At 45.8% G+C, this 17,096-nt stretch overlaps 1 protein-coding gene across 1 annotated transcript; it reads right to left on the bottom strand.

The window, feature by feature from the left end:
- Positions 1 to 2,479: 2,479 nt before the first annotated feature.
- Positions 2,480 to 16,103, bottom strand: LOC311506019 (TANK-binding kinase 1-binding protein 1-like; the record flags this gene model as incomplete). Its single annotated transcript, XM_084569884.1, has 13 exons — positions 2,480 to 2,608; positions 2,987 to 3,214; positions 3,307 to 3,387; positions 3,462 to 3,746; positions 3,837 to 4,027; positions 4,582 to 4,688; positions 4,771 to 4,838; positions 5,569 to 5,762; positions 6,373 to 6,523; positions 6,611 to 6,715; positions 7,314 to 7,445; positions 7,561 to 7,801; positions 16,030 to 16,103. The coding sequence occupies 13 exons, from the start codon at positions 16,101 to 16,103 to the stop codon at positions 2,480 to 2,482; spliced, it is 1,986 nt and encodes a 661-aa protein (XP_084426010.1).
- Between the last annotated feature and the right edge of the window lie 993 nt (positions 16,104 to 17,096).

The raw sequence follows: 17,096 nt of genomic DNA, 5'->3' as shown, positions 1-17,096 counted from the left end.
ATGTTCACTATGTACACTGGTGCACCTGCGCTTAAAATCAAATGTGTCAAATCCTCATTTTCAGTTTGGCATGATGGCAAAACGCCACGTTGTATTTTCTTCTGTATAATGGATGCAGTGTAGAGAAGAAGTGACACTTCAAAAATCAGGACTTCTCTTGCAGGCTCATGGGGCTGTCTTTGCAGAGGTGGTTCAATTCCTCCTCCCACCACCAGGTGGAGACAAGTCTGCATGCTGAGGACGACATTCAAACAAAAACAAAGAATCTCATTTAATGCAGCAAGGTTTTGTTTTGGCTCTTGTGTCATCTCGGAGATTTCTGCCTCCCACTCGGTTAACTAAAAAAAAAACAAAAAAAAACTGGTATAGGTTCCATGAAATTTAAATTAATTTAAAATTGTTCAAAAAACAAGGAAAACAAGGAAAAAAAGGAATCTCCATCCATCTCCTGGATGTACAGGAGGGGAGGCGGAAGTCTCAGGCACGTCCATCTAACGACTAAAGGTCCTCTTTCTAGCTTTATGTGGATCTTTTAACTATATCTCACGGTCTTCACCCATCCATCCGTAGCAGACAATGATGGCGACACAATGTGAAACGGTTGAAAGCTCTTGAAAAAGCTGGAGAATAAAAGATCAGTCTGGAGAATTTCTCACAGCTAAAAAGAAGATCGCTGGTATCTACCCTACACAGATCTATATACAGAGGGTTAAAGTGTGACCAGGGTCCATTCATTCATTCATTCATCCATTCATCCATTCATTTTCTGTAACCGCTTGTCCTCTGGAGGGTCGCGGGGGGTGGACCCTATCCCAGCAGTCACTGGGCGAGAGGCGGGGTACACAGGTCTCCAGTCTATCACAGGGCTAACACAGAGAGACAGAGAGACAGACAACCATTCACACTCACACCTACGGCCAATTCAGAATCACCAGTGAACCTAACGAGCATGTCTTTGGACGGTGGGAGGAAGCCGGAGAACCCGGAGAGAACCCACTCACATCTTAAAATACTAACTTGCTCAGGACTTGGCTAGTAATTATGGGGGATGACAGGACGCTGTATCACGACAGACGCTGATCCGGAGCCAGCTTTCTGACGGGCTGCATGGAAGCAGGACATCAGTTGGTGTCCTCTGGCTCCGTTTCCCGACGGCCAGAGCGCGTCAATCCACAGACGAATGTTCCAGTGTCCTCGAGCAAGGAAGCAAACTCTTGACCTGCTGCTCGTAATACGTGTCCAATCTCTGCCATCCCGGGGTAATGACTCACTGTGCAGTTATAGTGAAGACGAGCACTCTGGCACGTTTAGGGTGGTGACACTGTCGGGATGAATTTTCTCCCAAAGCTGGTGCAGTGTAGCATCCTCCAAGTGTAAAAATGTGCATCAGAGCTAAAATATGTTTTGCTTTAGGGCAGGGGCATCAAACTCCTTTTAGTTTGGGGGCCACATACAGCCCAATTTGACCTCAAGTGCTCCGGACCAGTAACATAACAGAATAATAACCTACCAGTAACGACAACTCCAGACTTTTTCCATTTGTTTTAGTGCAAAGAAGAACAAGTAAATTTGCACTAAATTTGCAATCTTCTATGTGATTTTTGCACTTTAGCAAATTCATGCTGCGGACCAGATTCGACCCTCTGGCGGTCCACTTTTGGCCCGCAGGCCGCATGTTTGACACCTGCGCTTTGGGGATAAAAATGGGCCACTTTAAACTGATTTATTTCCAAATGAATGTGGTCACTGTGGCTGTATATTTTCATTAAAATAGCGCTGAAATTGGGAAGAAATTGACTAAGTTACGGAGTGATTTTGACCAGATGTAATTAAAAGACTAGAGTAGTGGAAATAACCCATATTCAGAGAGAAAGACAATGTGAGACAATGAGTCTTCCTTTCAGAATTTACGTCTAACCTTCACTGTGACCAAAATTTCCACAATTAAAGGTTACAATTTGATTAATCTGAACATTTAGAGATCTTTTGAAGTCTAATTGATGTTTCTAACTCTAATAAGATGGTTCCAGTGCCTCTTCTTTCTCAACAGCGTATCGCATGGGACATTTCGAAAGGAGGGTCAGCTGCCCCTGCCACTGTTACAGCACTAGTTTCTACATCTCCCATTTCCTCTACATATAAATGAAAAGTCTGGTTGTGAGAAGAGGAGAGCCTCCAATTGATGCAGAATTGTTGATATGGTGCCTTGTGAGCGATACCAGGCAAACGTATGTTCTTATAGGGAAAAATGCAGAGATTTACAATCTGGAAATGAAAGCTTGGCGACTTATTCTGCGGCTGGAAGTTGTCTGGCGCCCCTTGAGCGAGACACGGTTGGATCGGGGGCTAAACGCATGCAGCCTAATCAAAACGTTTCTACGTAAAACGTTAATAAAAACCAATAAAATAGACCCGGTGCCCATCTCGGGCGAAAAGAGGAGTAAAAAAAAAAAAAAAATGCTCGTTAAAGAAAAAAAAGTCAGATCTTGCTGTTCTCCAAGTGGGAGTCGATGTGTTTGATGAGGGCGTCGTCGGGGTAGCCGGTCGGGAAGGTCAGCTGACACAGAGGACAGCTACGGACGGCGCTTTCCTCCGACTCCATCCATAGCTGCAGAGAGAGGGCAGAAGGACGGAGGAATCCAAAATCAGTCAGTGCACACTGGTCTGTTTTAATTTAGATTAATTCATTAATTTAAAATGTACAGTATACCTGTACATATGCACATACTTTGCACCTATTGCTTCTGCACTTCTGGTTGGATGCTAACTGGATTTCTTTCTCTTTTGCTGAAAATACTATACACCTTCCTCCTCGCTTAATTAATGTCTACGAACAGTTCTTATTACATTTCTGCCTGCAGTGCGATGGTCTTTGCTGGTCTGACGTGCATCCGTGGCTTTCTGCTTCTACAGCGAGCCCCACAAGGACTGCAGGGAGTCCCTTTATAGCTTCATGTAACGCTGCGTTGCCGTTGCCTCTACTCACATTAATAGACGGCCATGACTGAGCGTGCTCGGTGCTCATGTAAGGAGGCAGATGGCAGGAAAGGGTGGCAGGGCCCTCCGGGGCCGAAAAGGAGGGATGGTGGGGCTGTTTCCTAGGAGACGGAAAAGAGGGGTGCAGGGGCTGTTCCCTGGGCGACGGTGAGCCGATCCCGATCGCGCCGAGCGTCCGCGGCGGGCTGGCGGCCGGCGACAGGTACGGGCACACGTCCTGTGAATGTGCACAGCGCGCCCGCGTTAAATAGAAACAATGACTGTTAAAGCCGGGCGAAGAGCTGCAAGGATCGGCGTGCACGATGTTACCTCTTCGTCATCGGAGGAATGCGGCGGAGTCACCAGTGGGGTGGGCTCAGGCGGGTCATCGAGGTGGCAGAAGTGGTGAACCTGGATGAAAGAAGGGTAGAGTTTGAGGCATTGGGAATAGCAGTTCTTGCTGAAGACCTGATTGAGTGTCTCACCTCGGCAGCCAGAGGGAAGCCCAGGTCCAGAGCGCAGTGATGAGGACTGCTGCTCAGACTGCCGCCCCCGCCTCTCTCTCCCCCCACTCCACCTCCCCCTCTCTCCCCTCCCGCCCCGTGAGCCGACGCCGGTCGGACCAGGCCCACCAGGGAGGTACGGAGCTGGGATTTGGTTTGCCCGTAACCTTGCGACTCCCCGAGGATGGACCTGGGCTTGGGGAGGGTGGACACTGGATCCCTCATCAGGTGAGCTAGAGGCCTCTGGATGGCGGACGGGTCAGATACCTTAGGAAGGGGGAGGGGTGAAGGGGTCAGGTTGTTAAATAAATTGCTGTAATAGCAGAAGAGCACAAAGCATAACTGCCCCAGACTTACCTCGGAGTAACTACGGCGACCCTGGAACTTAGCTCGTAGGCGGCTGCTGGTTGGCTGGTGGGAGTAGGACGCGGGGCCGCTGCTTGGGGACAGAGGGGGTGATGGAGTAGGGAGGAGCCTATCAGGGGACAGACAGGGGCGCTGGGGGGAGGTGGGAGAGAGACGCTGAGGAGCCGGGGGAGGGCGAGACACTAAAAGAGCAAGAGAGACAAAGAGAATGGATTTAGCCTTCGATTTCATCTTAAACCAATAATCGTGCAATACCAGTGATACCATCGAGCCGGTAGACATTCAGCATTCAACATCTCTGACCATACTACTACCTACGTAGGTCCATAAACAAGTAAACCCTACAAATGAACGTGCAGAGCCTCTTTGCAAAGGATTTTGGTAACAAAGGGTTTCTGAGGACTCTTGACCAACTATTTGTGGTGGGCTTTGGTTAAGAAGAGGTAAACAGTCCATGAGGAGGGCAAAGGAGGCAGAAGGCCCTCTCATACTCTGCAGAAAACAAGGTAACATGCTGGAATACCTTCAACAAAAACTGTAAAGTGACTACAATCCGGCTACTTCTGTCTATCACAGGCATTGTCTCTCAACTCCAACTCCATCCTTGGATCTCAAGTTGCTAGTTGGACTGTAAAACCATGAAGTGCGGAAGTCTTGGCTTCGATATTCACTTGTCCCATTGTCTATAGCCGACGGGATGCCACATTAATAAACCAGTCCGTGTCAGGAGACCTACCAGACTCCTGTGAGACGTGTCGCAGGAGGTCAGTCTGTTTCGCAGCCAGACTGCGAACGCGACCCAGCTCCTCCGTCAGCTCAGTGTAGGCTAACGCTAGGTTCACCCTGAAGGACGCAAAAAAAAGGATGTATTACTGCAAAAGAACGACAAACACTAAAACGGTCTGCTCTTCGAAATAAGACTCACTGCTCGTCCCCGGCTTTTTTTATCCATTCTACGTTGCAGTGCTCACAGTGCGAAGACAGGTCCTGTGACTGACAGAGAGGGAGACACATAGGTTAGGGTTGTAGCACAGGAAAGAGATGGGAAAAAAAAAAAGGAGAAACGGCCGTGAAACAGTCTAAGAGGAAAAGGTCTGAAAAATAATTGAGGCAATCAGGCAAAGGGCCTAAGAGCCACTTCGGCAAGGCTTTCTAACGGTGGAGAAAAGCTTAAAATGGATGTGGTAATTACTCTATTTCTAGTTGATACATGGGTAGTATTATTTTTGCTAGGTTTCACAGAACCATATATGCTGTTGTCGCTGCATTGTTAGCTGAAGCAGCGGGAGAGTTGTGCAGATCTTTGGTCTCTGGGACATCTTGTCCATACTGCGTGCCAATTCTTGTAACAGAAAATTGTAGTTTGCTAACTCAGTACCTAGATAATTTTAGCTATCTTACTCACACATTGTTGTTCACCCTCTCTCGTTAGTGTTGCCGCCTTGAGAATGCGCATCCATGAATTTTGGAGGCCTAGCATCTGACGTAGCGCTAGCATCAACAGTCTTTCTCAGGAAAGGCTGACTCCACCAAGCTTTAACACCAAGCTGATTGAAAAGTCTGCTTCCCCTTTTACTACACCTATCAGGTTGCTTTAGTTTAACCTGTAACCATACCCGAAAGTGACGTACGTCAGAAGGTCCTGCGGTCTACTTGTACTTCACTGCAGCCGCGTGAGTAGTTAAACCAAGACCTTCAGGTTGGGTTAAACTGTAAGGTCTACCTGTCTCTGTGCATCCTGCAGCTGGGCTACCTCTTGCTGTAGCCTCTGAAGCTCATTCCTCAGCTCCTTCTCCCTCTGGCAGGCTCCCTCGACCTGGTGCCGGGCCCCCTCCAGCTCGGCCTCCAGCCGCTGCAGCTTCAGGTCCGACAGGGCGTCGAGACTGCGGGAGCTCTGCAGCGTCGGCCCACGGCCCTCTGACACACCAGAACCAGACAAGCGACAGCTTTATTCTCCGCAGTTTTCCGTGTAAGTCACCTCTCTGTAGCTATACCCATCAGTGGACAAACAAAAGTCTTTTTATATGATTGCGGCTTACGGTAACTCTGCGTATAAGGTTTAGTCAACAGTCAACGTACTGAGGTACTTGAGGCTTGCCAACCCTGGCAATGTGAAAAAGAGTTTGGATGTTGGTTTTCTTTTATTTTAACTTTCTCCACAACAAAGTACAAAATAGTTTTAGAAGATCTGAGTGCTAAAACAAAGGCAAAGAGCTTTCACCTGTCATCCAAAAGGCTTCTTCAGTCCTTCAAAGGTTTGATAAGGACCAGCAGAGTGAGAACAGCAAACATCCTCTATAAACCTACAAAAATACCCGGATACATACTACAGGAGATGGTTCTGAACAAAGTCATTTTGACAATAACCCTTTAAAAGGTTCAGAAAGGGAGACGCCACAGTGTGTTTGAGGGGAAACTGTTCAACTCTGTGAGCCTATGAGGTTTCAACACAATTTGTGTGCGCCGCAAGAAAACAAGAGACCGATGAGCAGCACCAGGGTCTACTGATGATCCAAACTGAACCCACCTCTGGGTACGTCCAGGCTGGCGTTGAGATGACTGTGATGCGTGTCTCTGCTGCGCAGCTGAGCGCTGAGTTTCTGAAGGGAACTTTCTCTCTGCCTGAGAGCCGACTCCAGGCTGCAGATCCTTTCCACGTGCTCCTCCGCTAGAGTTGTCTGCAGCGCAAACACAAAAAAAACTCAAAATTTCACGAAATAAAACATTCATCATAGGAAAACATTTTTGTGTTTGTATGTGTTTACCATTTTGTCCAGGTCTCTCTGGACATTGCTTTTCTCCAAGTGAATTTTCTCGTAAGCCTGGATGACCTCCTCCAGCCTCTCCTCCCTCTCTTTGCTCTTCTGAAGCTGAGGCAAACAGAAATTACCTTTAGGGCACAGCTGTGGATAAAGTTAGCCCATGCTTTGTGCAATCTGGAGACACAGAATCATGTACACCAATCAGTCATAACATTATATCCTATTATTGTCTAGGCCTCCAAAACAGCTGTGACTCATCAGAGAATGGACATGGGTCTTCTGAGGGTGTCCTGTGGTGTCTGGCAACAGGATGTTGTTAGTAGGGGCCTTTTGGGTCCTATGGGTTGATGGGAATTTGGAATTTGGAGGCCAAGTCAATGCCTTGTGCTGTTTTTCATGTTTTTTGAGTTGTTCCTAAACCATTTTTGTGTGTATGCTTGTGTCAGACTGCATCCTGCTGGGGATGGCTGCTGCCATCAAGGAGTGTCATTGCTATGGGATGGGGGTGTCTGGTCTGGTCTAGGTTTCTGGTACATATCTAAGTAACATCCACATGAATGCCAGGTCCAAAGGTTTCCCAGCAGAACATTCTATTGTCATAAGATGCTCAGTGTTATTTACCTCTCCTGTCAGTGGTCATAATGTTATTCCTGATGAGTATATGGCTTCATATGTAACTGGTGATGCTGGTAATATTAATGAGTACCTCCTGAGTGAGGGAGTTGACCCTCTGTTGCAGGTTGGTGGTTTCTGACTGGATAACGCTGGTGTCTTTGATGATGGGCTCACAGGAGCAACACAGTGTCCTCTCCTCTCCAAATTCACTGATCATAGGAAACTGTGTGACAGGAAACACAGAGAGGAGGCTGACTTTCTAGAAAATAATGCACTCCCAAATTATGACAGCGTCTATGGTGTTGTACGAAATTTTATTTGTGCATGTTGCTTTCCACCTTGACCTCGTAGTGTTTGAGCTTCCTCTTGATGCTGCTGTTCTCCCTCTCCAGGCTGGCCAGCCGTGTTTTGATGTCATGATAGGCGGCGGCCAGGGCCAAACCGGACGCCGGGTACATGTCCTCCGGCAGCCGACTCGCCGACCAGCTGATCCCTGGCACGCCCATGTCATCCCTCAGCCCCTCTCCTCCTCCCAGCAGCCCCAGCTCTCCTCTGCCGAACAGATCCATCATCAGTAAGCTGGAGGAGGAGAGGGAAGGAAGAGTTGTGCGGCAGTTAATCACTGGGGTGTGCAGCGCAAAAGGCCCGGGCTTGGGTCGACAGACGAAAAACGGCTAGCAACGGCGTCAGCTCAGCATGCCAGTTTGCACTCTCCACCTCACGCAGCAGGAACACAAGTGGCAATAAAATCTGCCAAACCCCACGTCCTGGCAGAGGTGACAGCCAGATAGAAAATGTGTGTGTGTTTTCAAACTGCAACCAGGAGCCAAAGGTTTGGTGTTTTCCATCTGCTGTCACATAGTAATTCCTCTCTTCTCCATCCCCTGCTTCTCACTGGCGGTTTCCATGGTTATGGGATAAAACTGATCTCTTACCATAAAAAAAAAACTCATTTCACGTGCAGGAGACAGGATCAATAACATAAGGCCTTATGATTCTACATTCGTCTTACATCCCAGGGCTGCTAAATGGTGTCAATCTATAGCCGTTGTGGCAGATTTGCCGGTCTTCTTCAACACTGCCAGACTGGATTTGGTCACGGTCAATAGAAACGCCGTTGAGGAAGCAGTAGTGCCGGAAACCTGTTACTTCTTTGGTTCTGGCTGCAGGCATGCTGATAATTTTATGTGTTGCTGCCACAGGAGATTTGGAGATTTGGCAAATCCAGTGCAGTCTTTTGTTTTTATAAATATTCTGTGCTTGGCCATGTGTTGTAACAGGTTGGACGCATTGCCGTGGGCCTGAGCATTCATAGGCCTACCTGGCGTCAAGTTTTCAAATGTGTATTCGCGTTAGTTACGTCAACTTCCGAGATTTCTGATTTAACGTGAATTGGTACTAGGAATTACTGAAGTCACTTGGATGGTACCCTTGAAAGTACAAGAGTTCGGTACCCAACTCTTGGGAAAGACAAGAAGATGCATAGCAATGCCCCTTTATATTAGGTTAGGAGGTCAGGGTGGATGGTTGGGCTAATAAAACATCTAACTTTGACACGTAAAATGTTGAACTCCCATTTATTTCAGTTCCTACTTATCTCACAGGCTAGGGAGTAGTAGTAGTAGTAGGGAGTTATCCAAGATCAGAGGTCCACTTTGCTTTTTCGTTTAGTAGTTTTCTACTTAAAATACTAAAAATAAATTCTTATACTGTACAAATCACAAAAGCAGTGGCTGAAAAACTTTAAGGACTCCCCAGTTGGAATCAATCTGCATATTTAGCAAAAAGGTCTAACAATCTCGTCCCAGTCCTGGATTTCATACAGTGCCAAGTATTACACATGCTCGAAAAGGGATAATGCAAACTCATATCCCATCCCCCACTATAAGAGATACAACCGTGGGAGCAGCTGTCCGCTACAGTGGCGCACCTGCCCGAGGCCCGGCTCCACCTCTGAGGCAAGTGAGCATAGTAGTAGGGAACAAAACTATTCAGCTCTGATCATGACAACTGAAGTGATCCCCCTCTTTCTTTTCTTCACCAGTACACTGCCACTCTCATGTTCAGTGTGCATCTATGTGTGTGTAAAGCCTAAAGACAGCTGCAGTAGCAGAGAGGAGGAGAGGTCATCACATCTCTCTGCAGATAACTCCCACTCTCACAGCCCACATACTCTGTCTTTCTCTCTCTCTCACACACACACACACACAATCAGCCCACATGCCGCCCGTGTCTATCGTCTATTTCGCCGGCTCATCCTCTATACTCCCTCTCAATTTTCAACCCAATTCACTCAGCTCTATTGACTTTTTTTTTTTTTTTGCAGGGGCACTCACTCAGTGGCAGCCAAGGGCAGATCCGATCGGGCCCATATGTCTTCCTCACATGGTTGTTTCATTTATTAATGGGCTAACGGTCTGCGTTTCCCACAACCCCCTGCAGTCAAACACAAAGCCCAGTGTACTGCCTCACCCGCCACGCCGCGTGAACGGGGGGCGTCCATGCTGCGTACAGTGGCTTTACGGATTCTGCAAACGTGAATGTTTCATACTAAGTACCAATACTAAGCATTACTGTCAGATGGAACAATGACGCAACTGCCAAATGTTCTGTGAGAACAGAATGATCCACAAAAGTAAACAGATAGCAACAGACACAAAAGATCACTGGCGCCAAGCAAGTATTATTTTTTTTTTTTTCTATTTGTCACTGTTACCATCATTTTACATCCCCAAACAACTTCTCATTCTGCAGAATATCCCAAAAACCTCAAAGACAAAATACCTAAAGACATGTCTCGTCAGTCTCCTTGGTCTTAGTCAGGCTAAGTCAATCCCGAGTTGGAGGCATTGCGACGATGCCAACATGCTGTTCTTTAGAGATGCAACTGCAGACCTGGGATAGGTTCCAGTTCATGCTGGAATCTGGGTAAGAGGCATGGTACACCCCAGACATGTCTTAGGTTCATGGCAGGACTAACACACAAATCAACCAATCACACTGATTTAGAAACACCTATTAACCTAACGTGCATGTCTTTGGAGTGTGGGAGGAAGCCGGAGCAAGAATATATATCGGTTTGCTGCACCCTCGAAAATAGCAGCACAATACCTTGTCTTGGTTAGGTCAAGAACGCTGTAGCAACATCAGTACAACCAACTAACAGAGAGGCGAACAAAGCCTCTGACCTTTGCTGGACAAAGACTGCCTAGCATCAAAGGGTTTACAGTATTGGTAACAGAAGGAACGCAAGGTTAAATTAACTGAATTAGAAAGAAAGAAAGAAAGAAAGAGTCCATGAGGACATAGCACCATATCTGTGAGCACAGCTGAGGGCTAATTCTGTGTGTGGCGGGTAGTTCACACACACACTCACGCACACACACACACAGACAAAGGGAAGGGCTAAAAATGAGGGTGACAGAGAGATGAGAGAGGAAATTAGAATAACCGAGGATGATAGAATATGACAGAGAGGCGAGAGAGAGAGAGGGAGAGGAATGAGGGGAAAAGCGAAGAGTGCTTCTCTGTCCCACAGTTGGTGCTTTTATCTCATTGTCTATATGCTGTTTAAAGATGGATGAACACAGCGTAACACCACCCACGCGATTCCTGAAAAGCGGTTGTGAGGCTTGGCTACACCCGGCGTCCTAAAGAGCAGGAAACAACTTGTGAGGGCACAAACTTGAAACCTCACTGCAAGCTGGAGATTGACTCGATTTCGGAGCTAGCCTCTAGTGGCCGTTTGAAGAACTGCAGTCGTAGGCACTTCCTTGTTGGCTTCTTGTCTCAGCCTCTGTTTTTTTTTTACACGATGCTATACCTTTTCTGCCCTTATCTCTGTCCAATCTATGGTCACTAGGCCATTTTCTTTTTTGGTTTCTCAATCCTAATCGTATCTCTTTCCAAACAGTTTGATCCACCACAATAATATACTTCATAGTTCGTCAATTGGTGTTATTGTTGCCGACAGGTTTTTTGACAATGACGTCAAACACATGCCTCTGCTCTGCTGGAAACTTGCAAAACATTGCAACGTATTTGAAATTCCATGCAAGAGTCCCGACCTTTTACATGACGAGTGCCATCCTCTAGCTAGCCATCGGGCTATAGCCAGTTTGGGCTTGCCCATCTGCTCCCGGCCTCACAGAAACTGGAAGATCAGGAATCATTCAGGGAATTAAAAAAAAAGAGTGTCACCACTGAGCCAGATTGATAGCGGCATTACCATCCATAAACTCACATCATCATCCATCCATTCATCTTCCTGTTCAGAGGAGTTTGTCCTCCCCAGAGTTGCCAAAGTGCTTGCTCATGGGGAATTGTGGTTGCTTTCTCTCTATAATATTTCAAGCCCTGGACTTTTCAGTGTAAAGTGCCCTGACTTATGTTACTATTTGGCGCTATATAAATAAAATGATATTAAGCTGAATGTACATGTAAAGCAAAGCTCTGTGCTACTCTTGGCCCTGTTGGAATTGTTCCAGCTGCTGTGCGGTGAGAAGAATGACTGAGTGGACCACCCACCTCCAGCTAGTTTTAGTTTTTCAGATGGAGAGGAAAGTACAGAGAGGAGAAGTGGCAGGTAAGGCCAAATTAGTCTCAGAGGTTGTTTTTTTTTTTTTTTTCATGCCAATTTTTGCTTTTAAAAAGTACTTATATAAGGGGCAGATTCAGGTAAATGCATCAAACAAATGTCCACACATAACTATCACCAAATGCTATCTGTTTCTCCTAGCTACTTCTAAGCCTAAAAAAATGATGCATTAGTTTGTTAATGTGTCAATGTCAATTTAAGTTGTCCAATGAAATAAAGTTGCATTTAACAGGTAGCTTGAAGCCTGAAGACATTATTAGTGTCGCAGCTACCCATGTATAGCACAAGTGACGAGTGGGATGTTACACCGGCGGTCTGACAGCTGCGCCGGCTGACGGGCTGACTCAAAAACACGGCTGAAACGCTTTCAGTATAGATGAAGTCTGAGTCAGTCGTCAGTCAGATTTGTCCAGGACGACATGGTGGGTCGCCAGAAAGTCAGAAACAGTTGTGTCAAAAAAGACAAAACCCAAAACTTACAGAGCTGCTCAGGGACCTCCAACATGGCTGCCGCTGACAACACAGCTGAGTATTATCAGCTGGGTTGTAAAATGGAATACACAGTCATAACATTATGACCACCTTCCTAATATTTTGTAGGTCTGCCTTGTGCCTCCAAAACATTAGGGACTCATCAGGGAACGGACATGGGCCTTCTGAGGGTGTCCTGTGGTGTCTGGCAACAGAATGTTGTTAGTGGGGGCCTTTGAGTCTCATGGGTTGAAGGGAGGGGGCTCTGCTGTTCCAGTGCATCCCACAGATACTTGATCAGTTTGGGATCTAGGGAACTTAATTTCTATGTCATCCTTTTTTCTCACTTTCATTTGCTGCTTGGTTGCATCAACGCTACAAAAATACTTCGGTTTTGGAAAATAAAGGGAGGTTGCAACATTTTAAATACATGGTGCAAACACAAAAATCTTACGTAAGTCTGGGTTAGAGACATGCGCCTCGAGAACTGGGTTGATCAGCGGAATCAATTGAATAATTCACAGCTGCGAGAGAATGTCTGGAAATAAAGTGACAGACAGGCCATTAATCGACCTGTGTGTGTGTGATCGTGTGTGTGTATGTGTACACTAATGCATTCTGCTCACAAATTGCAGGAGCAGCATGGTTAGGAGGTCACTGTAAAAAAAAAAAAAATCAAAATAAATAAATGAAAATCTATGTGACCCCACAGTCATCACGCTATTCACTGACGTGGCCAGACAGGGAAGCAAACCGGGTCACTGATGGAGCGACAGGAGGCACAAAGCAGATGGGGATGAATTTGGGTTTGCTGTCCGTGTGCCTGAAGTAATCCTCTTTTTAATTACAGTAACATCTGATTCAGTTAAACACTTTCAGTTACACATTTTATTGAGCTGCGTCAAAAACAACATCAATGAAGCCCACTTGACTAGAATAATGAAAGAGAGACAATGCACCGACACACTGGACAATTTCACAGCATACCCAAGGTAAATACTGTTTCATTTGACCAAAGATGCATTAGGGTGCATAGTTTCTTTGTAGCTTTATCTGTGAATACAGCCATGATGCTGCCTCCACCATGCTTCAGCTCAGTTAGCATGCATTGCCTTTTTTAATTCATACATACATGCTGTGTGTTCTTTGGCATGAACATACAGTAATTAAACAAATGATTGACAAATGATTCAGATCAGCAGCTCTAATGTAACATATGGCATACTAGACTTTACATCAGTAAACTAACTACTAATGAAACTACCATACTAATGGTTGAATTCTGCAAGACAAAGGCTAATATGTACTGGCTATTGTGCATCGTTGATTGCCGGGCTTTGTTGTCCTCAGCTGACATGTCCTGGCAGAGTGTCTGTACTTTCCTGAGTCAAATGCTTCAGATATAATCTGAAATAATTAGCTTGGATGGCTTGCTTGCAAGGCACCTCACCTGACCCCTACACTTCACCCTGTAGGTGGTGAGGCTTCTGGCAAGCCGGCTTTGTGCTAATGAGGTCAGACCAAGTCAAGTCGAGTTTATTTCATGACTTTGAACTGCAAACCTGAGACATTAAGTGCTGGCCGTATCAGTCCATAGTGAAGAAAGCAGACAAGTCGAGGTGAATGTGTAATGTTTGGGGCCACAAAGCGGTGCGTATCAAACATAGCACGAAGGGCAGCTCCTCAAACAGAAAAAAAAAAAGATAAGTATTGGCATGTTCAGCAGTAAGCTCAGTCTCTGACCCCAGACTCAATTTTGCTGAACTCTTCTGTCAGATACACCACAAGACTTTAAACTACAGGACGGTATCAAATGGAACCCGAATTAAACAACACTGCAGTTTACTGCAAGAAAATTAGTTACAGAGACAGAATTTCTAGAGATGTAAATCTCCCCATTAGTTGGACGGTGCTGCTTGGTTTGTATATAGTCGTATAAGTAGAATAATAAAGTGACATTTAAATATTGATTAGTGAAAATGACCCTCACCATGCAACATATGTAATCCAGGACGATGAGGACAGATTTGACGGTTGAGTGCCATTAAAATCATTATGTTATGAACTCTAGCTGCTAAGTGTTCATAAGCATTACTAATAAGGAAGTTTCCATCTTCCTCCCAATATTCGATTATGTCCAGGCACGGATCATGATGCTACCTCCTCCATGCTTCAACTGATTTTTATGATCAGCAACAGCTTCATCTCTAGTGTCCTGGCGTAGGCAACATTATGCCTGTTCGGTGAAGTAGACTAATGAACCGAAATGTTAACCAGTTGCAAGGTGTTCACAAGCATTAGAATATGATAGAATAGAATAGACTTTATTGCACAGGTACATTTCTTGTGCAAAGTTCCCTGTGCTGGCTTTTTTTTATAAAAAAATCTTTAAGGGGAACTGCTGTTTTTAAGCAAAACTTGTTCATTTCATCAATATTTTGTCTTCGCACGCTAGTGCTATTCCCCGTTGAGTCCGGAGTTACCTGTTATCATCATCCGGGGTCCTGTAATTTGCTACTGCCATGGCTCGTCCACAACCTCAGAATCGGAAAAACATTCAGCCATGTTGCAAAAAACTAGCAGTAGCAAATTACAGGTAAACAGGCCGACAGTCGCGGGTGCATGCGGCGCTCAGACTACAGATGATGGTAACAGGTAACTCCAGACTCAGCGGGGTATAGCACTAGCGTATCATAACAAAATATTGGTGAAATGAACGAGTTTCGTGGCAGATAATGCGTTATTTAGAAGCTGCGTTTCGGTGCCCCAGTCACTCCCACTATATGGATATACACAGATCTAAATATCTCCCGAAAGAATACAAATTACACAGAAGTTATATGGGTGAGTAAACGATTGTATTTTATGCCAGAGATAAGGTCCAGGGTGTGAAAAACAGTAGTTCCCCTTTAACTCTCAGCGCTGTGCAATGTTGCACACAGGGGAGCACCATCTTGGATGGCTTCATTAAAGCGGAAGGAACTGCTGGGTGACTTGAGAAAAAGTCATTAAGCATGGCCGATCCAAAAAATAGCATCATGTTTGAGTCAGACAGATAGACTGTTACAGTGGGCCGACACAAATAGAGTCACCTGAACGTGAAATAGGCTGTTTAAAAAAAGTGAGCCGAACAAAATTACGATTTTTAAAAGGGGCCCCGTCCCCCCTCTCCCCCAGCGGCAGCTACGCTCCTGCGTTGCCGATATGTTGCAGAAAATCGACAGTACTTGAACGCAACACGTGCAATGCTCTAAATTACCCCCGTTAAACCTTCGCCACTCAATAGCCCGTGCTCCAATGTTCCAAGTGTGTGCTATTTTCGAAACGGCGAATAATCACACAAAAACATAGATGCCCCGACCAGCGTACAGGCAGTTGCACCGTATGTCTCGTAACGTTTCCACGGCGCCGCATAGCGCATCTGTGGGACTGGAGAGAGAGTTTCCATCAACCTCATCCAGGGTGATGTTTTTGTCTCCTTTCACAATCTCAGTCCTTCATTTTCGCAACGTCCCTGTAGGTGACAATGGTCCCCTGTCTTTCTAACGTTGGTTACAGCGCCGCTGCCGAGCCCGTTCCCCGACAGCATCCACCGCTGCGCAACCAAAACATCCCAGCCTGACCCGCTACGGGAAACATGAAAATCTTTTCACCGGTAAACAGATGAGGTGGATACGGGCAGGCTGCACGGCGAGAAGTTGAAATGGGGACATAACGACGGTATACATGGTTTACTTACGTCTCAGGAGAAAATGCACGAGGATGATGGTGCTGATGGTGCTGAGGAGGGTCGACATGATTGGAGTCTGACATCAGCAGCGGATACTGCCGTGTGTGTGTGTATGTGTGTGTGTACTTCCCCACTCCCCCCTTTAGACCGTACAACAAGATGGGGAGGGTGAGAAAATAGATGGAGACTTTCAGCAGAGGAAAGGCTACCCATATTACTATGTTCTATTAACTGAACTGATCTAATCGTCATCTACTAACATGCTTTTTCCCAAAACAAAAAAACAATTCATCTCATTCTCAATGCAGAAAGTCACTGAACCCATGGATTATATGCTTTTTATATGAAGAACATTCAAAGGGATCTGTGGATCCTTCTTATTAGCAGGATTCCTTCAGCCCATACAGACTAAGGTACAAAAAGCCGTTTTGACATTATTCCGCATATTCATCAGTAAACTTCCCATTTTCCTCTTGATGGTGGCGATCTGTCCTGGCCCAGAGGCAGTAAAGCAGCATCAGATTGTGATGCTGCCTCCACCATGCTTCAACTTTGTTTGTATGCCTTTACTCCATACATAGCGCAGTGTGTTCTTTCAAAAACAATTCAACCTTAGGTCTGTGAAAACAATCTGAAACAAGGGCAACTGGACTTGTAAAGTTTTTTTTTAAGTTGTTTCACCACTCATTCAGGTGCAGCCTTTCGCTCTAAAAGACTGGTGCGCAGTTGGGGTTTAAACATGAACATCAAATATGCATGGCCCAACATCATCTGTGCACCTACACCTGAAGGACAAAGGACACTCCTTTGAGGACAACAACGGAAAAGACCAACAGTTTGAAAGAGGAGTAAAGGAAGCCACTGACGTCAAATCGGAAAACCCTTCTCGGAACAAGGGTTTTCTCTGGCCTGTAGCCAAAATACAGATAGAAAAACAATCAGCTGAAACAAAACCGTTGTAGAACAGATCAGTAAAAATAAAACTCATAATAAGGAGAAACTGGGCTGCAGTGAACCGATCCGACCACAGTCCTGGTTGGTTTGGAGTCTCGGTGGTTTTGAATGATGGAGCTGAT

This window comes from Chelon labrosus (genome assembly GCF_963514085.1).
Source record: "Chelon labrosus genome assembly, chromosome: 21".
NCBI classification, from domain to species: domain Eukaryota; kingdom Metazoa; phylum Chordata; class Actinopteri; order Mugiliformes; family Mugilidae; genus Chelon; species Chelon labrosus.
Note: the sequence above shows the minus strand (reverse complement) of the source record. Positions and strands in the feature narration are given on the sequence as shown.